We start from the raw sequence: 24,587 nt of genomic DNA, 5'->3' as shown, positions 1-24,587 counted from the left end.
AATAGAGAGACTGACACGCAGGCAGAGTGACAACCGGGGGAACTGACGGAACACAGGTTACTGAACACAAAACAGACCAGAGTGAACACTTAACATGAACTAAGGTACAGGACTGGGAACAAGGACAAAGAACTAAAACGCAGGAACAAGAGTTAAGGCAGTGACTAAGAACCATATAACAAGTAGACTCCCAAACCAAAGCAATATCAAAACAACACAGGACTACAAGCTAGAACACCAGACAAGACAAACACTAAGGACAAGGAAACAAGAAGAACAGGTAAACAGAAGGACACCAGAAACAAATGGCAAAAACTACAACTCATGACAGTCTGAAATTCTTCCCATTGGGATGGCAGGTTTGTGTAGGAGTCTGTGTGTGTGTTTGTGTCAAAGTGCCCTTCAGCCACTATGGGGTATACTTGCTAATCCATAGCAATAATGTAGTCTCCGGTCATCTCAAGGGAGATGAAGTATTAGATGTTTGGGGTTAAGAAAGCCAGATTCGCATGCATGTCAAACACAGAGACAGCCCCTCCCTCTGTATCTGTTCCCCCTCCATATCGATGCAGGAGTAGAGTTCATTCCTTTCATCATCAGTGCTGCTACGACATCTTGTAGAGGATGGATGAGAGGAAGATAATAAAAAACCTCTTAGAACTCTGTTAGGATTTCTACTCTCTTACCCCCGCTCTCTCTCCCGTTTCTCATTTCCTGTCACATCTATTTACATTCATACAAGAGTTTAACACACATGTATGCACAAGACTCCCCCTTATACACACACACACACACACACACACACACACACACACACACACACACACACACTACTATTTCCCATTACTTTCTGCCCTTTCCTTTCTCATTTGCTGTTGTCCCTGACTGTGGCTCCAGGTTTGTGGACGCTTTCTGATGAATAGTATCACAGATTGAATTACGAGCAGCCAGGTTTACAGGCCGGGCCTCCTGCACCAGGACATGGATAAATCCTAAATTTCTCAATGTTATGGACTCATTGGACACTGGAGAGAAATGGGATGTAATGTGGATGTCCCTGACAGCCTCTACATCACCCATCCCTCCCTCCCATCCCTCACTCCTTCAGCTGACGACATTCTGCGAAAGATGATGCAGCACAGGGTGTGTTGTGTGTATTTGCTGCAGTGTAGATTCACTACCAGCTTTCATGTGGCACATATATGTATGTGGGCAGCCACAAGGCTTCTAGCACATTTGCATTAGTTGGTTGGTTCTCTGTGCTGGTTAATTACCTCACTTAAAAGAGAAACAAACCCTTTAATTGTCTAACACGGTTATATATCATTAACGTGATATTCAGTGGACTGCAGCCGTTTGTGATGAATGGACTTTATGAATACCCACTTTCACGCAATCTGTCTCAACCTGCATGTACTTTAGATCATGTCCTCCTATATTTCCTTTTAATGGGTGTCAGAGAGTGGCTGGCCGACCCTGTATTCAGGTGTAAGCTTTATATGTAGGTGGAGGAGGCAAAGGTTTTTCGGTCAGGAAAAAGCAAAACACAACTGCTGATACATGCTTATACAATATATTTGTGGTAAATGATGATGTGGTCACACAAACACATACATAAAGAAAACACTAGTAATAATTGTTGTAAACAGTGTTTTACTGTGTTACGAAAAGCAAGTTCCCAGACTGGCGATTAGTGTATTAATAGATTATTGGTAATATTAGTCATGAAACACCAAAAGTTGCAGCTGCACACCCAAATAAGTGAGACAGAAACAACTGAGTAAGATTCCAACTCCAATAAAGAGCTGCACACTGTAAGACAGTGTAATAGGCTATACTAAATCATTTAATAACATGGGAGTAGTTTGAGTGTGTGACTACTTTTGTTTATTTGAGCTAATGTATTCTCCATAACCTTATGAACTGCATTTATAGCACTTTTATCCAAAGCGCTTTACATTTTGCTTCTTTTTCACTCTCTCTCTCACACACACACACACCACTGGCAGCAAAAGCTCTCATGCAAGGCAGTGGCCTAACTACTAGGAGTGATATGGGTTCACACTAAGCCACTCAGACCATTAGCAATTTTTTTAATTTAAACACACAATCATTTTTACACTGTTTTAATTATTTATTTTCCAGCTGGGATTTACACCATTAAAATCGAAAAAGTAAAAGCACCATGTATTTTTAACATACATCACAAAGTTTTTCCCTACTGCAGCAATTTTTTGTTTGTGATATTTGTGATAAACAGCTTACAGAGCAGCGTGCACATTGCAGCTGTCCACTGACAGTCAGCAGGACGTAATGCAGAACAAGAGCGTTGTCCTTGGTCCTGAAAAGCCACACAGAAACTCCATCGCCCTTTCCTCACAAACGCAGTTGCTGACCGTGGTGCTCGAGAACAGCACATTTCTTAATGTACTTTATCAGAATTTTATTGTCCCTCTTTGTGGACACTTTTATAGCTGGTACTTTATGGAAAATCTGTCACTTTGCAGTCTTGTCAGCCAGATGTTTGTGGACAGCTCGCTGTTCAGTTGCAGTCCATAATACTAAAAGGCCACAGGTCGCTTTTACACTACTTAAAAGCTTAACTGTACTGATTGTTTGTTTGTTTTATCTTGTGTTTGAGGACAAACATTTCCCCAGTGTGTGACAATATCAATGTGTTGCCTCTGCTTTTTCCTATATTTGCTCTGACTCATCCACTTTCCTGTATGTCTCTTTTTGTCTGTTTGTATACATGTGCGTAAATATGTGTGTGTATGTTTGTTTCATATGCTCATATTATATATAGGTTGGCAGAAATGGAGAGCCAGAATTGTTCATTCTTCACGGATAGCCTGTCTCCTGATGAAAGTCTGTGAGTATGCTGCCACCCCCACACTACGAACCCCCCTCATTACAACCACAGCCGTTCACCGGGATTATGTGTGTGTTTTGTGTGTACAGTCTTTCCTCTTGATACCTTGATTGTCTCTTTGTTTACCTGTGTGCACAGGCTTTTAGATATATGTTCAACAGGTAGGGGAAGATTGGGTAATCAGGTAAATAATCAGCCACATAATGAAAATGACCCACAGCGAGCAGCGTGCACACTGTCCCCCTTCATTGTGCACATGCCTGCTGTGATTGAAGTCTATGGCTGTGAGTAGATACACAAAGCCCCAGCTGTGGAGAGAGAGGTGTGTGTGTGTGTGTGTGTGTGTGTGTGTGTGTGTGTGTGTTTGCAGAAGCTGGCTGAGTAGCTGGGCGGGCTGTGAGGTTACAGCAGTGAGAGGAACAGGGGTGTTTGATGTGAATTAGGCAGTCAATAAGGGGAGAAAGTGCCAGGTGGATAGACTGGTTACGGTTGTTTGGGATCATGTATTTGTGTGTGTCCATGTCTTATTTTGTTGACATCTGTGTGGGCTGTTGACCGTTGCCTCCTTCTCTGAGATATTTTTTTTCTTTATAGTACTTTAAAGTCAAGGTTGCATGCCCAGCAGCCAGTGTTGTCTGGTCTTTTAGGGCTCCAGGTGTGTGTGTGTGTGTGTGTGTGTGTGTGTGTGTACTCTGAGAGACGACTGTGATTGACACCAGATAAGAAGCTAGTTTTAGGCCCAGACAAAATATGCTACTTTTCAGAAAGACTCTTTACTACTGATATATGTGCCTCTCAAGCACGCTCCCAATGTCTTTGCTGCCATGTGCATGTGTTGTTGCTTGGATGGAGCTTTGTCACAAAAATGTGTGTACTATACCAGCGCATGTACCCCTTGTGTGCAGCGGTGTTGTTTTCTGCTCTTGTGCCCTTGTACCTTGTTGTTCTTATTCTGCGAACCCGTCCTTCTGTCTGTCAGCGCCTCTCTGTTTTTCCTCTGTACATGCCGCTGTGCTATCTGTGACTCCAGCTGGTGTTTGGCTGGCATCATACTGTTCTGTCCTGAACCATGCTGCCTGTGTGTGCAGCCTTCACCCTCCACCTGTGTGCATTGTTCTGAGCAGAGATGCTCACAAGTCTAAAGTCTAGAGAGCTAGAGTCCAAGTCAAGTCTCAAGTCTCTGAGCAAGAGTCCAAGTCAAGTCTCAAGTATTTGAGCTAGAGTCCAAGTCAAGTCTCAAGTCTCTTGTGGTTATAATGAATGTTGTATCACCTGCTGCGTTCAGTCCAGGCTGCTTATAAAACTGCCTAGCTATAAGGGATTCTGTAACTGTGTTTCACTTACAGAGCACAACCATGTAATGTGCAATGCAATTAATGACAGCTTATTAATTACTGTAAGTCAACAACCCCCCAGACTCTCAAACCAAGTGTAATGTTAACTAAGTAAAACTGTAACGTTACATGATCAACAATAAACCTGTAACCTGTTTTTCACAGAGCAAACCATGTAGCCTAATGTACAATGCGTCTACAACTAACGACAGCTTAAACTCCGTAAGTCAATACATCCCCCAGACTCTCAAACCCAGTGTAACGTTATAACTAAATAAAACTGTAAAATTGCATGATTAACAATAAACCTGTAACCTGTTTTCACAGAGCACAACCATGTAATGTGCAATGCGATTAATGACAGTTTAAACTACTGTAAGTCAACACATCCCCCAGACTCTCAAACCAGTGTAACGTTATAACTAAATAAAACTATAACGTTACATGATCAACAATAAACGATGCCATCGTTAATAATTAACGTGATGGCAGACAGTGGGACATAAATTATTAATTAATCGACCACCACAAGTTTGGCAAGTAAACAAACGCTTGTTCATCTTTTCATAAAGACTGACAGTCGGAGTTAACCTCTAGTAGGTCGTAGCTAAAGCAAGAAGCAAACTAACGTTAGATGGTCAATGCTGAGCTAAGCATGTTTAGCCTACTAACCTCAGGTTGCTAACCTATTTTGCGTTCAGTGCTTCTTTGTTTAGGCCTTGTTTTATGAAGTTTTAAAGCCAGAGTTTATGATGAATCACATAGCAGCTGCCGGTGTTTGTTGACCTCTCTCATGTGTGGCCGTGCGAAGCTGATACTACAGCAAGCTTATCACGCGTTTCCTAAAAATAAACATTGTTCACGAGTTTCACGACTCTTGAGGACGAGTCTCAAGTCCAGTCTGAAGTCACTGTGTGTGCGACTTAAGTTGGACTCGAGTCCAAGTCTCAAACTCATGTCCCCATCTCTGGTTTTGAGTTCACTGTTGCTGCTTATTGCCAGGTAGTGGGCATGAAAATAATTGAATCCTTAGATGCGTAGGTCAGTGGAACCTTCAGCCTTCCATAAGTGGGTGAAGTAAGGTTGTTTGTTAAATCCACACCAAAATAATGTAAATGTTTATTATTTATTCACATAATAGCATTATTAAAATTACAAAAATCTATCTCTCTACAAAGCTAATGTGTAGTTCCCTTACAACTACATTAATGTTGGAAAGCTAATGTAAAATAGCTATAAAGTAGGTTCATTTAATCATAATAGCATATGTTCTTTCATATCATTATAACCAGAAATCAGAGCTTTCAATTTAGTGATATACATTGTACTGAGGTAGAAATATACAGGTAACACATCAAATGTAAAATTGTCTGTGTAAATGTGGGTGAGTGGTGATGTGAATGACAGTTGAGATGTGGTCTACAGTAAATACTGTGTATCCTTGATAAAAGAAAGAGAGTAAGATCCCATAGGAAATTAATTTGCATAATTTTGACCCACTTATGGAAAACTGGCATAATACAAAAACTTAGTTTTCTTGATAAAGTAAAGGCGGTAAATAAAAATAATGAATGGGATGAAATCAAAAACATAGGATACAGATCTTTACAGTACAAGAGGCTGCAACTGAAGTGGATCTGGCCATTTCTCGACCCAACCAGTCTGCTTGTACTAGGCTTATAAATACCTCTAATGTATAATTTGGTATTACAAGGCAAAGCCAATAACTAGCTTTTAACTTTGGCTCAATAAAGTTGTTTTATTTCATAGCCCAAAGCATTAACAGCTGTCTTTCCATTAAAATAACTGCCAAACATTCAGAGATGCATTTATTGTTTCAAAGCCGTAGGTCTACTGTCATAGATGTGCAGATTATGTTTTCTGTTCCACTGTCAATAAAGTGTTTATTTTTTGAGCAATATATTATGATGTAGATCCACCTTCCACTTTTAATAAATGTGAGTGGGTTTTAAATGGCGAGCCAGCTTTTAATATTTGGACTGTGAGCCTGGCACAGTGCCTTTTGTCATAGTGTCCCTTCTCATCCTGTCCAGTTTTGTTGCATTGCGTCTGGTCCTGTAATACCTTTCCTCGTCATGCTTGCCTGGCCTTGCCTTGCTTTGGCCTGTCTGCTCTCCCATGCCGTCCGTGGGTCTGCTTTGTGCTGCTTGGTGGCCGTGTGCTGGTGGCTCAGTGTGCTGTCTCCTGTGTGGGGGACTCAGGGATGAAGATCAGTACCTCCTGCGTCACTCCAGCCCAGCCCTGGACCATGACTCACCCTGCGGACAGCACATGCTACTGGCCCACCTGGAGCACCAGGACAAGGAGCAGCTCCAATGCACCCTGGCTCGCCTGGAGAACGAGAACAGGTCTGTAGCCAGAAAAAAAAAAAACGCCTGTCATTGGACATGCCGCATTGAGTCTCGAGCTAGGTTCCTTTCTTGAATTGTTTGGGTAGTAGAGACGTTACTGTACTTTTCTGTTTTCACACACAATAAATCCTTCTGAACCACTGATTGCACATATTGCTGTACTTCAACAGAGTACACTGACTTCATCACTTCATCACATCTGTAAACTTTATTTTTAAGCACTGAGAGCTGTGGGTTGAATTTGATTTAGTTATAGATTTGAATGAGATTTAGGTTTGGGATAAGGCATGTAGCAGAACTGTAAGAGTTTGGTTTAGGGAGTGATTTTCATCAGTAAAGCTCCAGAGAAGCATAATAAAACAGATATGTCTGTGTTTATTTGCAGGCAGTACACTCTTTTCGGTATGTCTGCTGCCATTTGCAGACCTTCTATAGAAAATAAATACATTCACACTCTAAATCCTATTGAAGAGCCCTAAAAACCAAGAAACATTTTCTGTGTGCATGCCTGACAGTAAACCCTGTAAAATAATGTGGTGAAAACATGGAAACACTCCAAATCATAAATCACCCTTCAGTTTTGATGTTGGTGTGGCTGCAGGAGAGACAGGAAGAATCCATTATCCATTGACTGGTGTGACACGGGTGTAAAACATCTCTGACACACATTAGCTTGGATGTTAATGCCTGAATTTGAATGTATGTCCTAGTAGCTAAGAGGCTCAGGCATTTTCCAAAAATGAAGCAAATTCGTTTCTCCTATCCTCTTAATTGGTTACCAGAGGCAACTGTTATGTGAATGATTCATGTGAATAAATTTCTCTTGTCTCCAATTCGGTTGTGACTTTTCCACACACACAGGGACATACAGCTACATGTACGCACACACACAGACGCACACACACACAAACACACTTGCGCCCTTTGGGTGTCTGAAACCTTGACCCAGTTCATTTATTCTAAAAAGTATGCCTCCTGTTATGACACTGCAGTGTGCTCCGTTGTCCTTATTTATGACTGCTGTTGCTGTTGCTAGTTTATATCCTCTGCTGTGGCTCATCTGAATAATAAATCAATACTAGAATCAAACACCTTGTAACCCTAATCTTCTTTGGGGGGTTCAGGTCCTCTTTAACAGCTTGAAAAAATATACATAATATTGTATATTACAAAAACATGCCTTTTCCTAATTTTATGAGAATTGCTTGTAATCATGACTTTGAATGAATGATGAAGACTTATGATTCTGCTACTCCCACCGCAGAAAATGAGCAAGTAAAACCAATGTCAACAAAATATACGAGTTGCTCCACTGCACTGGATATTTGGGTGTGGTGACACTGATGTGTGCAGTTTTTGTGTGTCTTAGACAGAAGGTTATTGCTAATTCAGCACTTAAATAAAGCAGCATGGTTTTCCTGCACCCAAATATAGTAATGCTTCACAGCACAGAGCAGTGTCAGTTAATGGCCTTAGTGTCGCACATGTGAGAGAAAGAGGACACTGATTTATTGCAGCTTATTTTCAAAATGAAAATGATTGCACTCCACATGGTAAAGCATCAACAATACATTAGCCCTTTGCTGCACTGTTTTCATGTCTTAGTATTTAGGCATGTGGTGAAATTATTCTAATTATATTACTCACAAACCTGTCAGATTGTTAATGTGTAGGCGTATTTCTGTCTGTCAAGTGGAAGCTGGATAAATACCTTCAGTTATATGTGAGTTTTGTATGCATCACCATGTGGCCCTGACTGTTCCCATCATCTGTCCTCCACTGTGGGTCCTCAGGGTGCTGCAGGGCGAGTACAGGAGGCTCAAGTGGAAGCACGAGGAGGCGGCGTCAGTTCCCATGCTGACTGAGGCTGGAGAGGGCGGTCCAGGTTCACCCACGGCGGAAGGGCAGCAGGATGAGGAGCTCCTGGCCGAGGCACGGGTGCTCCGGCAACACAAGACCCGCCTGGAGACCCGTATGCAGATCCTGGAGGACCACAACAAACAGCTGGAGTCCCAGCTGCGCAGGCTCAGGGAGCTACTGCTACAGGTAAATATCTCCGTGAGAGGCATGGTGGTAGGGTATCATAGAGAGAGCTGAGCTGTAGTGTAAATACTGTACATTTAGTAAAGTGCTTTCCTGCAGTACAGTTTAAATGTAGGTACTTGCAATTTCTATTTCTAATCCACTATATTTCAGACCCCCCCTTTCTTTTACTGTTACAATAACAGTGAAATAAAGTCTTCCACATTGTTTATTCTAACTAAAAAGCAATTTGGTTATTGTTGGGTAGGAAGACACAGTCTATCTTCCCATCATCCAACAGTGGTAGAAGTGGCTGCTTTATCTGAGAAGCTGATAGTTAAATAGTTAAATGAAGCACCCAGAAGACAGTTGAGCCAGGGTTTCAACGTCAAAATTGGCTCCTCTCTGTTGTGTACCACCAAGGGTCCAAACTGGATCCCCTTTTATTTACCATATAAATAATAAAATAGTATAAATAATATTTACCCTATGCTACCCCAGGGGCAAATCACGTGTATATGTAATATATATTTTTATTGCTATGTGGATGATACACAACTGTATGTCCTGATAAAGCCTGGTACCACCAATGTATCCTTTATTATGTGTTGTCTTGCTGAAATTAAGAATAGGATTTTCAAAAATGTCCTGCAATTGAATAACTCAAAATCAAGTCTTGTCTAGTCTGGGTGCCTTATCTAATAATGTCAAAGAAAGAGGCCGAAATCTAGATGTAATATTTGACACAGAGTGGTCTTTTCATGCTCAAGTAACTAAAGTGGTGCTGCTGTTTCCAGATGAGACATTTAACCAAGATTAGGTCATTCCTTTAATTTGCAGATCTTGAAAAGGTCATCCATGCATTTATCTCCTCCAGACTTGACTATTGGAGTGCACTTTATTCTGGTCTAAGCAAAGGAAACATATACAACAATTCAAAGACTGCAACTTCTACGAAACGCTGCTGGCAGGGATTGAACACATTCTAAGAGAAGCGACCATATGACAACAAATCATTGCTGCTGTTTACTGATTACCTGTCAGTGTCAAGCCCATTTTTAAAGCCCTTTTAAAACATAGTCAGGCTCCTGCTTATACCTGTGATCTGCCAGTTCCCCATGAGCCTGATCTCTTCTTAAAACTCACTTTAATCTTCTGGCTTTTCTTAGTTGACGGTATTTGTTGTAAGTGTTTAAATTATTTAATCTTGTTTTATCTTTTATTCATTGTTTTTACTGTGAAGACTTTACTTTAAACACTGAAGGTCACATGTTTGATCCCTACAGTCACCACTGTCTCCATCAACAGCATCTGCTCTGCTAAGGGGCTCTGGTTAATTGCATAAGCTGTATTTCTAACATGTATATGAACTATACGGGCAAAGACATTGAAGTACACTGGTAACATTTGTATGCATCACATTGCATGTCAGGTAGCACAATGCTTCCTATACATTCTTAGAGTGCAAAAAGGCAAAGATACATGTTAAAAATATGCAAAATGACAACTGCTCTGAAAATATGAACTTTTAAGATATGCCATGGCAAGATGGAAATACCAGTAGCAGGAGTACAAAAAAGTACAATATAGATAGATTGTAATATAAAAGGATTTACTGCAGTCTAAAGGAAAGGTATGAGAGAGATGGATGAGAGAGTCAGGGCTGACACACACAGTTACTGGGTTACTATAATAAGCAAGTGTAAATTGTTAGCAGCGGGAGCACAGACGCAAATTGTGCATGCAGGTCACTGAATAAAGAGAAAGCAAAGGGAGTGAGTGAGAACAGGAGAAAGAAAGAGGAAAAACAGGGACAAGATATTTCTTCAGGTCGAAGACTTGGAAATTGAGAGTGAAGAGAAAAGAGCCTGTGGCAGAGTAGGACAGGGCTCACATTCCTGGGTTAGAAAAAAAGCTATTCAATTCCTTTTCTCCCAGTAAAATCTGCCTTTGTAGTCTCTGCAAGTGTATGAATGAGTTCATTCCAATCTCTGCAGACACCCCAGTTTCACCACAACTACTAAACTTACTCACCCCTTGAGGTTTGCTACAGTGTTACTAAAAGCAACACAAAAGACGGTGGGTTGCATACATGTGGTATCTGGGAATATCCCCAATTATGCATCTTTGATTTGATACCTTCCCCCAACGCTGTCAGTGTGTTTCCTGCAATGCTGCTGTGTGCAGTGAAATTCACCATCTTTTTATCTGTCTATCAAAGCACAAATCACACTAACCTGATGGTTTTGTCTAACAGCTGTGGGGCAAAATTGGCATTTTTTGGCAATTGGCAAATAATTCAGCTAGAGATGCCAGTCGAGGACTGCTGGCTGAGTGCCATTAAAATCGCATTCATTACTTTGTGGAAGGCTAAATGTCTTTGTGGCCTGACACATGATGGGTATGAGCAATTATTTGGATTGAATAAAAATCAGTCTTTCCTATAAACAGCCCAAAGATGATTCGGAGGCCAACGGATCAGAACCGTCAACCCTGTCTTCTCCTGTGTCTGGGGGGGGTCACCACGGGGAGCCGGCCAGCAGAGAGACCACTGACACTGAAGCAGCAGGTCAGCGCCATGTAGCCAGGCTCAGATATGGCCTTGACACATGCACGCACTTTGAATGTGAAACCATGCACCCTCCCCTCTCATCCCACCCCTAACCATTCATAAAGGTATAACATTCTGTGTATGTGTGTGTGTGCACCCGTGTGTGTGTGTTTGTGTCAGGAGATGATATGGAGCACGAACAGGATACGGTGCTGCAGCTCCAGGAGGTCATCGAGCAGCTGAGAAACGTCTTCCCGTCAGAACCTGGTGAGTTTGTCTATGGCTGCACGGATCGTAGCAGCTGCGGCACCCCACGCTTCATAGACGGACTCTTTGCTCTTCCATCACCCACGGGAGAGGGAGAGATGGAGAGGAGAGCAAATATGAACTGCTGCGGGTCGATAGCCGGAGGGGGGGACAGGGAGATTAAATGGCAGACAGGACGAGTAAGATAAAGAGAGACTCAGCAGAATAGAGAAAGAAAGTGGACCATCGCATTTAAATGCAATTTGCTGGGCAGCCCAAAGCCTGTAACTTGAACAAAGAAAGGATTATAATAATTATAGCCTTCTTAGTTATAACCAAGAACATTTTCTCAGTCTTGTGCATGTGTTCCTAAAATTGTAAAAGCTTTTCTTTTTTGCTCTTCTTCTATTTCCCAATTTCAGGCACCACCTCACACATCTAACCCCGAGTGGGCCTGGAGGAGCTGAGTAAAAGCCTGAAAGGACGCCTGATGGCAGAGGGAGGAGCTCCATACGGCTGAGGTCAGGCCACAATACACCAGGCTGTGTGACCACTACAGCAGCTATGATACCCAGAGCTAATCCTCCACTGGAACTCTGTGCACTAAAAGCCTTTTTCATGCAAACTAAAGGCTCACGCTGATGTCCGTTTGGCCGGGCTGCGCTTCGTAACTTCAGTGGCACAGCCTGACACCATGTTAACGAGCCAAAGGAAACTAATGTTAGCAGCAGGTCAGGGAGAGACTAAAGTAAAGGAAGATGCCCAACCAAGACACTGTGCTTACCAGTATCTGTGTAGTTGATTGGAGGTGTGAAGCTTTATATCAGTCCACAGCACAAATCGGACCCTCCATGAAAAGAACTTTTAAAAAGTGCAAAAAGGAACAAGAAGAATATCCCCTTGTTTTGTCAGGATGCCTGTATCTTCAGTGTTTGTGTTTCTTTTCTCTCCTTGAATGTGTTATCATGGTTGTTATTTTTGAAGGGAGGTGGTCCGTTAAAGCTTGCTAGTGTCAACTAGATCAGCATTTCATGTGGCTGTGTGGTGCAGATTGTCATGGAGTTGACAGCACCCACAACAAGCTTATTTACTTTGTGAGAATGACACATCATCATTTAAATCCATGATTTATTTAAGACAGCCAAAGTGCCCGCTAGCACAGCGCCTCTGTATGCACACACTGTGTTCTTCTAATCCTCTCAAACTGCTTGTCGCTCTCATTGCTCACCTCCCCTATGTGAGCCCTTTATGCTCATACAGAAACACTTGCACTCACCGTACGTGTGCAAACACGTATGCTGCTAAATCCATAGTCCCTTTCTACAGTACAGACTACATGCACTCCCAAAAAATTGGAGATCGATTTTATCTTTGTCTTGCGGGATTCAGATAAACTCTCAGTTTTGAGCCAATTTATATCGTGACGGAAATTGTTTTTTGTTGAGGAAATCTTGGTGTGTGCAGAGAAAAAGAAGGATGAAGCTCAAGGCGATAGTGCTGCCAGGCTGATGCTCTTGCTCTCTGCTAGGCCAATTCCAGACACTACAGGGGGGACAAGGCAAGCCACCATAACGCGGTCCTACACTGATTTCATCCTTAATAATCCCCCCTATCCATGTAGATTTTAAAAGAACAGTAGCTATTGACTCTGCATGCCTCATTTTCTCTTGCTAATGCGTACTTAATTGCTTTTAGATTTACAAAAAGACGAGTGGTTGAAACGACTTTGCCCTCATCGTGTCAGGGTCAGAGGGTGTGTTCTAGTCTAAACATAGCACAGTCAATTAATGCCTTGAAGCCAAAATGAATCCATAGGAAACAAGAGTTAGTTTCTGGACTTTTTTCCCCCTCCATCATGTTTTACATTCAGGTAAGGAGGCTGCATCAGGCATGCATTTGTGTGTCCCTGGACAGGTCGGTGGCTAATTTGGAGTAACAGGAAAAACAGAAATGTGTATCTGAGAGACAAGAGAGGAAAGGTGGAGAAAAAAAACAATCCATTCATTGCTTAAGGGCTGGTGGGAGAGAGCCACTTTGATGTGCCTGCCACAGCAAAATCTCCAGAAGCAAGACAAGAGATTGCCTGAAACAAGTAAGCTGTGAGTGTTTCTTGGCAATCATATCGCCTCATTCCCACGGAAAACACAGAGATATACACAGTTAGGAATTCATCTTCATCCTTAAAACGACACTGACCTCACATACATGAGTTTGAAACCCATGTGCTGCATACATTACGGGCTACCCCGCCAGGCACATAGTGCTCACATTTTGACACCATCCTCCTCAGCACCCGATGCCTGTTAGTTTTGATACTGTTGCTAGGGAACTGTCCCCAAGGACGCAGTACCACGGGTTTGTGAGTTCATTGAGTCCACATGTTGATGTGCTGTTCATAATACAAATGCTAATAGCCTTAAGGGAAGCAAGAGAGAGCGCCACTGCCCTCTTCTTCACTTCACCTGCCACTGTGTAGCTGCTGAGGATAATCACTATCATCTGTTGAATCCATCTCCACACCGGCATCGCTTAAGAACTTGTTTTGGCAAAGCTCTCAGAAGAAAGAGCAGCCGCTCGGCTCGTGGGTGGAGGGGGGAAAAAAAGCCATGACAAGCAATGTTTATTCATAGACATTTATTTATTAGTATTCACACATCTCATTACAAATTGATGATCACCCGGCAGCCTCACACAGTTATCGCCATAGTTTTGTATGTGGGTACACAAAAATGATATAACAGTGGCAGTGTGAAAAAAAAAGACAAGAAGAGGAGACATTCCCCGTAGGGTTGCATTTTACAGTTTATTTTAAGCCAATATAGAGGAGGAAGGTTGAAATAAATACACTAGTCGGTTAAATTACTATACACAGTTTGTCCCCACATTTCACTCTCCTTCTGTTTCATACCAGCACCCGCATTGACTTTGATGGTCATCCAGCTGCAGGGGAGTCCCACAGAGTCTCATCTCTTGACTATGTGATCATCTGAGGTCTGACCCATTCAAATTTCTATACTGGTGGTAGCTCCCTGTACACATTAAAACATACCCTGCTCCCTGTGGCGTGACTGAAGCTGTGTGATTGAAGAAGAAAAAAAGAAGGCTCTTCACAAAGGCGAGTCACCCCCGAGGACACTGCTATCACTCCCCAGACTTCTCTTACCGCATGTAGCCAGCCAAAATACAAACAGCTCCGATCATTACTCTCCTGTCCTTTGCGTCACACCCTCCTTGTTTGCTATCATGCACCTAAGCTTGTAATAAGGACATGTGCGTTTTGTATGTCACATCAGGACTATGATTCACCTAACCTCAAACAAAGTGTTGATAACACTAACACATAGACACACACTCATACCTTACTGGTGAACTGAGGTTTCTTTTTCTTTGTATCACCATTAATATACCTCATTAATCGTGCAAATGTTTTTCGTTTAATGGTTTTGATTTGATGTTATCGTCCAACACTCAAACACTTCTTGCTGTCTTTTCTCTGGAGTTTTTAATCTGTATAAAAAGTTTTCTGAAGAAAGGCTTTTTACTGTAATAACAAGTGGGTTACTGGCTGCTTTCTACTCTTTGTGTACAGAAATAAAAACTTTGTATTTGGCAAACTCCTTGTCTGCCTGTGCTTTAAAAAAAAAAAATGTGGCTGCAGTTATCCCTTTGAGAATTTAATAATGAAACTAAAAGAATGGTGCCAAATGTGACTGTTTATATTAATGTGTTTATATTTTGATGTGTATGTAGCAGAATCAATATTTCCTGTTGAGACTTGAGGCTTGGCTGTTTATTACTTGTCTTGTTTTACTTTCTACATCCACAGTGCTGTTCTTTTTTAGGATTTGTCTCTCTGCCCTCAGCTTACCCTTCGGCTCTGCACAAGACAATTCCAACCCATTGCGCTATGCTGATTGAGTACCACCATTTGCTGTTTTATCACTGGTGGCTTTGTTCCCTTGGCTTGTTCTGCTTGGGCCCAGTGCAGCACTTGATTGGCATTTGACCTTCTTTCTGCCCTTATCGCTCGCCGATCTCTTGCTCACTACATTATCTGTGCCTGTGCTGGTGGGAGCGGGATCGCTATCTTTATTCGTTGCTCGATTATCTGGTGCACCCTGCCTGTCCTCATGAACCACGCCACTCTGCATGTTTTCATCATCTAACCCCTCTCCACTCGCTCTCCCACTCTCTAGCTCTTTATTGCTCTGCTCTGTTTTCACATCTGGATTTTTCTCTGTTTCTGCTTCATCCACTCCCTCTGTCTCAGCAGGGGCGGGTTTCTCTGAGCTTTCCTTGCCTTCTATCTTACTGCCCTCTGTCTTCTTATCTGCTTTAGTTTTTTCCTCAGTGGCCTTCTGTGAGAATTTGACGTTCTTCTTTCTTGCTGCACTCTTTGACTTGCTTCCACCAGGCCCCCACTTCTCCTGCGTCGTATCCCAGTAAGTCTTATTCTGGCGGGCGTGTACCGTACGCATGCTCTCACACAGTTTTTTTAATTCCTGGCGGACGAAGGGTTTGAATTGTGGGTCCAATTTCTCCACCATACCAAAGTCCCTCCGAGCTTCATCCTCGTTGCACAATGCGGCGTGTGCTCTTGCCCGCTGGTACACCGCCTTAAAGTTACCTATGGTGTAGGAGAAAAGGTTTGGGGGGGAACAGGAGGTCAGCAAGAATAAAACTCAGAGGCAGCAAAATTAAAAGTAAAAGGTAAAATAAAATTACTAGAGGGAGGATGAGTAACTGCACTGAAACCAGTGGTGAGACAGGAAACAGAAAAAGTAGATGGAGAAAGTTGGAGAGAAGTAAATGAAGGGAAAAGGAAAGCATAACAACCTTTTCACGTCAGCCTCAACTATAAATAATTCAGTCATAGCAGAAACAAAGAAAACAATGATTTCATTTTTGACTGTGATGTCCATGGGTGTGTGCCAGGGGAGTGAAAGAGAGACTCAGCAATGCGGTTGTAAATGTTTGGTTCCTTCTTTCCCTGGTAAACACAGAGATCAAGGATTGTTGCAGTGGGAAGGCAGGCATTTGCTGAGGGCCAGGCATTTGTACTAGCAACAGATCTTGATATTTTCAAGCTTAAAAACGAAGCTGGGTAAGAAAAAAAAAAAAAAGACTAAAGCCGAGCATGTTTATATATACTCATGTACCTATTTCTATATCAAAATATGTCTTTTTTGTTTCCTACCCTGCCTCACACTCCATCTTCAAACTAACATGTATTACCTTTATGCTTCTTCAGCAGCTTGTTGTTGAGCTCCACCACTTGCTGGTATTGTTTGAGCTCCAGCAAGCACTGGCTGAGGTTGAGGGTCAGCGGAAGGCGCACTTTTTCCAGCGACTGCCAATCCTCTCCCTGTTGATCCACTTGCTGGGTACACAGAGGGGACAAGATGGGAGGATGAGGAGGTGGCGGTGATAGATGGCAGAGGAAATGTCGAAAAGTTGAAACAAAAATGAAAATGTGTGACAACAAAAAGAGGGAAGAAAATACATGGGTTTAGAGGGATGATAAAGGAGATTGGATGCTGAAGACAATACAGAGATGCAGTAAATGGTAGAGGATTGTACAAATAGGAGGAGGAGGAATGAAATGGAAGAGGGTGGGTGGACGGGAAGAGGGAGTTTGTTGTATGCGAAAGGTGTGAGTGTGGCAGAAGTGAGGGAGTTTAAGTAAGAGAAAAGAAGCTCAGGCAAGTGCTGTCAACATGATATCTCTGTGGATGGCTGTTATTTTTAGCACTCTCTTCGCTGCTCCTCACTTCGCCACCATACCTACAATGCCACAGCTGCTCTCCACTAAAAAGGCAACAATGGCAGATGATTATAGTTTACCAACCACAATGGACTAAAGGCTGTTAATATGGCCGACATCAATCCTGATATCCATCTCGACAATCATTGTCATCATAAAGGGTTTTATTTTACATTTAATTTTCCACAAAAATACTACTCCTTTGTTGAATGCTTTAACACAGCGCCACTATATAATCAATTAAACTAACCGTATTCTGAAGGACATCCACATATTCTATGGCCTCCTTGAACTTTGCAGAAGCTTCCTGAAAGTGTTTTTCTTTAATGAGGAAGTTCCCCTCTTTCTGCAGCAACATGACCAGTCGTAACATCTGTTGCCAGTCGATCCCCTCGAATTTATTGGAAGCATTTGGATTGATCTCAGAAGATGTCGCTTCTTCTTCGTTACCTGTTCCCTCAGTTGGTTTAACCTTATTTCCTCCGAGGTCCTCTTGATGGACTTCAGCACATTTGGATGGAGATTCTTCTTCACCTTTTTCTTCCCCCACGCCCTCTTTACTCTCTGCGTTCACACTTTCACTATCTTCTTGGTTTCCTTTCTCTTCCACCTCCTCTTCCTCTTCATTTTTGTTTTTCTTTCTCTCCAGCATATTCCAGTATTTCTCCTTCTCCTCCCAGTACTTCTCCTTCATGAGCTCTGACAGGGCCTTCAGCTCTCGATTGACCAGAGAAGCCAGAGTGATGTCCAGTTGGGCCACCATGTTGAAGTCTTTCCGGGCTTCCTTTTCATTCCACACAGCAGCGTGGGCCTTGGCTCTCTTATAGTAGCCCTTCACGCAGTCTGAGAAACAGAATAACAAGACAAATAACATGAATAAAAACAGAGTTATTAATGTCTAACCTAGAGATATTCAATAACAAATCTGCTCTGCCTGCTGAAGCTGAGGTGGTGATTTGTCTGCTTTTAGGACAGTGTGTGGGTGTGTACTGTCAGTATGTGTACTTCTCTGTTTGCAAAACCAAACTAAAAATGCACACATACTGCGTCTTTATTGCTCACTAAAGCCTTTGACATTTTGCAATATACACTTATTCACTTAAGCGTAGATGACACTTGACCGTTCTCATGTCTGTCTGTTAAATTTGAAAATCCAGTCAACAGCCAATTAGCTTAGCTTTGTACAAAAACAGCTAGACTGGCTGTGCCCAACTATAACAAAATTCACCTCTCACTAATTAACACAATGTATCTCGTTTGTTTTATCTGTGAGAAAAGAGACAATTCGCCATTTTGTGGGCAGTAACTGTGTCTGTCCTAGTAGTAGTCTGGCACATAACTGAAAAATTGTGAAATTGTCGTTTATCACAGTGTTTTTTGTTTGGTTTAAACAAAGTCGATATATTTAATTAGTGAGCTTTAGAGGTGCTGGTAGGTTTGTTTTCTTTTGACAGAGCCAGACTACCTGTTTCCCCCTGTTTCCAGTCTTTGTGCTGAGCCAAGCTAACTCACTGCAAGCTGTAGCCTTAAAGGACAGACATGAGAGTGGTATCAGTGTTTTCATCTAACTCTCTGCCAAGAGGTGAATAAGCGTATTTCCTAAAATGTCAAACCATTCTCTTAAAACTCATGGACATGCTCACATGCTCACACACACTATTATACCTCTGTTTCAGAATAGGCTCATGTGCTTGATTGGCCCACTGATCACTCAGTTTTTCTGTTCCTCTGCATTTTAATTTCCCTCTACGCTAAATCTTTATTCAGCCAACATTTAGACAGATTTCGTTGTCGCCTCTGGCAAAAGCAGACACACTGCAGTGAGCCACCATTGGGTGCTTATCTAAAGAACAAACTGTTGAAAGGATGAAATAGCGGTAGAGTGGCTGACTTGAACTGATACAGACAACAGGAGGAACAACACTAAGAAGAAGAATGCAAGTAAAGTGGAGAAGAAATGGAAACAAAACTGTGAAGAGGGGAAATGAAAACGAGGGTACCAGAAAAGGGAAATTAAAGACACTGAAAAAGGAGAAAAGGAGAATATGGGAAAGGTGGAGTGAAGCTGGTGTTGGGTGGATCATTCTTATAAGCCTTGTGAAGCAGGCTGCAGCTCTGTGACGACAGCTCAAACTGGTCCAGTGGAGCTCAGAAACTCCTGCCCGTCATTTCCACAATACTGTTTATACCCTTCCTCCTCCTGCCACACACGCACGCACGCACGCACGCGCAGGAAATCTATGCTGAGGGGCCGAGGAAAATAAAGGCTGCCTCGGTGGCATAATTCGTAAGGTTCTGAAGTAGAGACTGTGCTATCAAGTGAGCTCCTCTAGGATTATATGAGTAGCCATGGGTTTGACAGTACAATTCCCAGGACTGCTCCAACCCTTGGTAATGTCAGCCTCAGCTCTCCTACACACTCTCACTGAATACACAGCAGAAACATGAAACAGCCACTGCAATAAAATCGGCACAGGCATCAGACCTTGACCTGTCAGCTTTTTACAACATTTTGAAAATAATGTTTGTCACTCTTCATATTCTGGGGTGGAAGTAACTCTGTACAAGCCCTCATTTTACTCACCACTGGGCAGCTTTTCATGTACTTGATTACAAAGAACACTTTGACATTTTGGGAAATACTCTAATTTGCTCTCTTGCTGAGAGATAGATAAGAAAATTGTTACCACTCTCATGTCTGTCTGTTGAACATGATACTAAAGCCAGGAGATGGTTAGCTTAGTTTAGCATATGGATAAGAAGCTGGGGAAGTGAGCTTGTTTATTTCGAAAGGTAAAAATATTTGCCTACTAGCACCTCTAAAGCTAACCATATCCTGGCTGTAGCTTCATATTTAACGTACAGACATGAGAGTGGTATTAATTTACAGCCAGGAGTTAGTGCAGCTAAGCATAAAGACTGAAAGCAGCCAGGGGGACACAGCTAGTCTGGTTCTTTCCAAAGGTAACAAAAATCCACCTCTACTTCTAAAGCTCAATAATCAACACATTTAATCCGTACAAAACAAAAGTGTAAAAACTACAAAGATCAGGTTGAGTTATTGGGTTGGACAGAGCCAGCTAGGTTAACCATTTTTCCTCTTTTTCCAGTCATTATGCTAAGCTGAGCTAACCGTACCCTAGCTCTAGCCTTATAGGTGATGGTAATTTGTATTTTTACTTCTTGACAGAGCCAAGCTTGCTGTTGACAGACATGAGTGGTATCAAGTTTCTCTTCTCTCTTGTTTTCTTCTCTGGGCAAGAAAGTGAATATGCATTTTTTTACAAAATGATGCAACTGTGTGAATGTAATAGTTGACAGTGGAAAAGAAAAATTGTGTTTAGTAATCTCTACCTGGAAAAGGTAAATTAAACATGTGTTTCAGTGCCAAACACAAGGATTAGTTCAATCCAACTGAGTTCAACCAGGCACTTACCTTTGTGTTTCTCCAGCAGTTCGGTGGTGTGCTCTATAACTTCATAATACTCCTCCAGCTCCAACATACACTGGCAGTAGTTTAACTCCAAGGGGACAATCATTCGACCCAAATTAATGTAGTCTATATCACCCGGCATCTCCTACACACACACACAGACACACACATTCACAGATGGTTGAATCACTGCTGATATGTTGCTTGGCATCTCCTACACATATTTTAATAACTGATGTGAATTCTGTAGGTTTACATATTTTCCGCAGGGATTTAAACATGACATTGGGATTCTGAATAATACCAAACACATCATCTCTGCCTAACAGATCTTCACAAGCTGTTTGCAAAAAAGGCCAACCATCTGCATACCTCTTAACATCAACCTTGTATATAGGATATCTACAGCTGCCAAAGATCTACACTCTCTCATCAGAATATCTCGTACACAACTTGTTATCCCACCAGCATTCCTCCATCCTTACATCCCCCTCTCATCCTAGACAGCTCTCCCACCTCTTTCCTTTGCCATCCCTCCCACTGCCTGTAATCAGGGACACAGTGAAGCAGAGCAAAACAGGAAAACAGGAATTTCCCACTGGAAAACAGCGGGAGTTACATGTCCCAAAAAACTAAAATCCTGAGATCTGAAAATGCACAAGCCTGCACCTAACTAATTTTGCTAACCCTTCACTCACTCTGGACTGGACTGTTTTCAGCAGCAGGACGGCCTCTTTGTACTTGCTGGCAGCCTCTCTGAATTGTCTCTGCTTGACCAGCACATTGCCCTGCATGTGAAGACCTGGCACTATCTGCAGCTTCTCATCCTTTTCCATCATCCACGACTCTCTGTGGTAGGACATGGGGTCTCCCACCTGGAAGCAGCAGGGGAAGGAAGGGAGCATGGCAGAGCAAAAAAGTCAAAAGCGATGGAAGCACAAGTGAATGCTAAATAGGTACAAAGAATTGCAGCGGTGGAAGGAAACTATGTATGTTTACTCAATAATTTTATAATTGTTCATTTCTATTTCATTTTTGTTCAAGCATTTTTAATGCAGGACTTTCACTTGTAAGTTTTTACATTGCGGTATTGCTGCTTTTACTTAAGTAAAGGATCCAAGTACTTCTTCCATCACTGAAAAGTTGTCAACTTGTATGTGGAAAAGCATTGTGAAACTATGTGGAAGGGGGAAATGTTAATTTACTGCTACTGCTGCTGAACCCCCTGGTGAGTTTCAAGCTTGTTCTGGATACTGTAATATTTCAAAGCTGAATGTTATAGGCAGAGTTGGGACTGTCAGTGGATTTTCGAAAATAGTGCGTAGGAGTGTTTCAATAGAGGACAGAATTGGTATATGTGTATTTTCTTACTGAGTTGCCTATGTTTACACATGCTAAAGTCTGAGAAATGATGTTTATTGAAAAAATGAGACGACAGCTGATTGTTATACACTATCTTCTTCTTTTGCTATCCAGTGTGACATACATACAGTATTACCACTGGTGCTTACCTGCAACAGCTCCATGATAAATATAAGTGGCTGAGGAGTTCTCATTAGCTCATCCAGCTCTGGGAAACCAGTGGAATGATAGTGGAACATGTTTCCCATGCCACACATGTGCCTCTGGCCCTCTAGGGGGTCTTTCCCTTGAGCGATCAGCCTCATTCCCTTGGACACCATTGGGTACAAGCCTGTGTGCTGCAAAATGAACCCATCAACAAACACATAAACCCCAGGTTTGAAATAAGACATACGAGCACTTAATCATGCTAACCCCCTGGTGCTGCTAGCTTGTGCCAATCAGTCCTACAAGGAAAACACAAGAAATGGCCACAATTTCACTTGCAAATTAAGATTTCCTGCAGATGGGAAACACTAAAATGTGCACAAATATAGTGCTCTGTTTGTGTTAATAATACTGAGCACGTAGGAGGCTTCAGAAGGTTGATTCATGTGCATTACCAGAAGCCAAAACTTCCCAACCTCGCTCATGAACACTTATTAGGGCCTCTTTCAGGGGCAGGTATATCTCCGTGTATGTATGTGTGCATGAGTGAAGTCTGTAGTTCAACTCACAGTGGCATCGCACCAGAACTCAGCCACCTCTCCGATCCTCATGGACATCAGCAGGGTCTCCCAGACTTCCATCTTGAACATCTTTCCGACAAAGATCTCAGCTGGCCTACCAGCCAGTCGACTGTCATCGATGACGGTTCGCTCAAAATTGTCTAGCAGTGTCTGGAAATTGAAAACCAGCTGGGATAGCAGGAGGGACCATGGGACAGGAAGAGTTAGAGGGTGGAGCTTAATGAATGAAACTATTTGTCAACAAAATATACTTTAAAATAATACATACAAAATCTAATAATGGTGTTCAATTTGTCCATTCTTTATACTTATATAAATACATGAATGAAGTCCATGAATGAGCCTCACATGTTTTCAAAGACCTTGGATTTCAGTTATAATTAAAATGAAAATTTTTCAATTGTAACACAGACATGCTGGTTATCATTATGCGTTCCATCTGTCTGTGTGCATGTGACAGATTTACAAAGATTTTTTTAAGTCTTCACGTCACTCTGACTGTAAAATTACGTTGGCTCCATGTCACCTTTTATTTATAGCTTGACAGATTGTGCACAAATGGTGTGATGATGACTGTGTGAGCAACTGGGAATCACCCCACCTGGGAGGGAGGGAGGGAACACACACACACACACACACACAGGTAAATGGAAATTCATGCTGGCATTGTCATGGAAAATGTTTGTCAGTGTCCAGGCTTGGTGCCATATGGCTGGATTTGACTAGGAAGGGAAAAAAGTCCAGCCAGCGGATCACTGGGTGAACACAAACACAGAGCCAAAATAACATGTTGCAATTTGGTTGACCAAATGTTTGCTCTGTGTGTACGTGCCAGAAACACAATAAATGTCCTCACTTCATGAATAATTCATCAGAATCTAATTGAAGTGGGCAATGCAACACAGCTAAAAATAGACACTTTGCCTGTGGAACATTAATTAATAATTACATCATAAATGGTAATTATGCAAGGAATTATTTCCTATCATACGAAGTATGGATCTAGTATAATTTAGGTTATCAAGTTAATTGTGACTTGCTACCTTTGTCCCAGGTGGAAAGTGGGGCAGCGGTCCTGTGCCTCCAGCCAGGATCTTCTTCCTGACTCCGGGGAGGTTCAGAAGGTACATCTCCTCCATTGTTACTCTGCCTTGAGCAGTACCACACAGACAAGTGTGTTTTCAATATGTACTTCCTCTCTTAAGTCTGTGTTCTTCTGGCTATCTAATTAGCCCTGTGGAGAGAGTCTTGGCTGGTTAGCTGCTCTCTGACAGATGGCAGGATTAAGCAGGGTTTGGAGGTGGACACTTTAATCTGAGGAGCTAATCTCTCGCCTACCCCTGCGATTGGTGGGGCAATCCCTGCAGGAAGGAGCGGGAGAGGCGGGGGAGGACTGCCGGGCCCAGAATCATGTAGACAAGAGAGGCACAGATCACTCGGGAATAAGTTAAGATCATTCTGGAAGGACAGTAATCTGGTGATGTGATGATGTTGGTGACGTGGCTGTCTGGCCATTACATCACACAAGTGGGTGGACAGGAGGAAGCCCTTAACAGTTACAGTAACTAAGGTTTGAATAAGGACAATCAAAGATTTTCATTAATGATTAATCTACCGCTTATTTTCTCAATTTTGGTCAATCAATTGTCAGAAAGACATTCAAAACATGATTAAACTGACTAATCATTTCAGCTCTCACTTGAAGAAGCACTTGAATATGGGAGAAACTCATAGTATAATCTGGATTGTGAGGAGTTGTTAGAGTGTAAATTGTCCTGGCACGGTTTAAAGCCAGTAAGATCAGTGGACACTACACTAAATACACACGCCAGCAGTAACAAAGATGCAAATTACTGTGTGCTACCAGGCGGTGCCACAGCCAGCTAAATTAGACAGTGGAATG

General features: G+C 42.2%; 2 protein-coding genes across 3 annotated transcripts in view; one reads left to right on the top strand and one right to left on the bottom strand.

Annotated features, from left to right (window-relative positions):
• The window catches only part of drp2 (dystrophin related protein 2), a 77,142-nt gene extending 62,131 nt beyond the window's left edge, over positions 1–15,011 (top strand). Inside the window, exons 18-23 of one of the 2 annotated variants that reach the window (XM_038698880.1) lie at positions 2,807–2,872; positions 6,462–6,575; positions 8,372–8,624; positions 11,052–11,169; positions 11,332–11,418; positions 11,820–15,011. In XM_038698880.1, the coding sequence (XP_038554808.1) occupies positions 2,807–2,872; positions 6,462–6,575; positions 8,372–8,624; positions 11,052–11,169; positions 11,332–11,418; positions 11,820–11,839 (658 nt within the window). In that variant the 3' untranslated portion in view covers positions 11,840–15,011. Of the gene's footprint in view, positions 1–2,806; positions 2,873–6,428; positions 6,576–8,371; positions 8,625–11,051; positions 11,170–11,331; positions 11,419–11,819 lie in introns of both variants that reach the window. The other variant, XM_038698881.1, reaches the window with a different exon arrangement.
• Positions 15,012–15,302: 291 nt separating this feature from the next.
• On the bottom strand, positions 15,303–24,361 carry LOC119888422. The gene is made up of 8 exons (XM_038698977.1): positions 23,728–24,361; positions 22,673–22,852; positions 22,106–22,294; positions 21,293–21,469; positions 20,598–20,739; positions 17,412–18,004; positions 16,624–16,777; positions 15,303–16,024 (listed from the first exon to the last, which is right to left on the bottom strand). Exons 1-8 carry the CDS (start codon positions 23,821–23,823, stop codon positions 15,303–15,305), a joined length of 2,253 nt encoding a protein of 750 aa, XP_038554905.1. The 5' UTR covers positions 23,824–24,361.
• Between the last annotated feature and the right edge of the window lie 226 nt (positions 24,362–24,587).

The sequence above is a fragment of the Micropterus salmoides genome, unplaced genomic scaffold (assembly GCF_014851395.1).
Source record: "Micropterus salmoides isolate LMB-PRFRI ecotype aquatic unplaced genomic scaffold, ASM1485139v1 Ms_hic_scaffold_5, whole genome shotgun sequence".
NCBI lineage: Eukaryota > Metazoa > Chordata > Actinopteri > Centrarchiformes > Centrarchidae > Micropterus > Micropterus salmoides.
The sequence above is the reverse complement of the archived record's forward strand: the minus strand, read 5'-3'. Positions and strand labels throughout refer to the sequence as shown.

Excerpts from the sequence above, each read along its gene's own strand:
- LOC119888422 (XM_038698977.1), bottom strand. The coding sequence starts at position 23,823 with ATGGAGGAGATGTACCTTCTGAACCTCCCCGGAGTCAGGAAGAAGATC. Across the intron at positions 22,295-22,672 it reads AGTTCTGGTGCGATGCCACT|CACACAGGCTTGTACCCAAT; the intron begins GTGAGTTGAACT and ends TTCATTTTGCAG. Across the intron at positions 16,778-17,411 it reads TGGATGTCCTTCAGAATACG|CAAGTGGATCAACAGGGAGA; the intron begins GTTAGTTTAATT and ends CTGTGTACCCAG.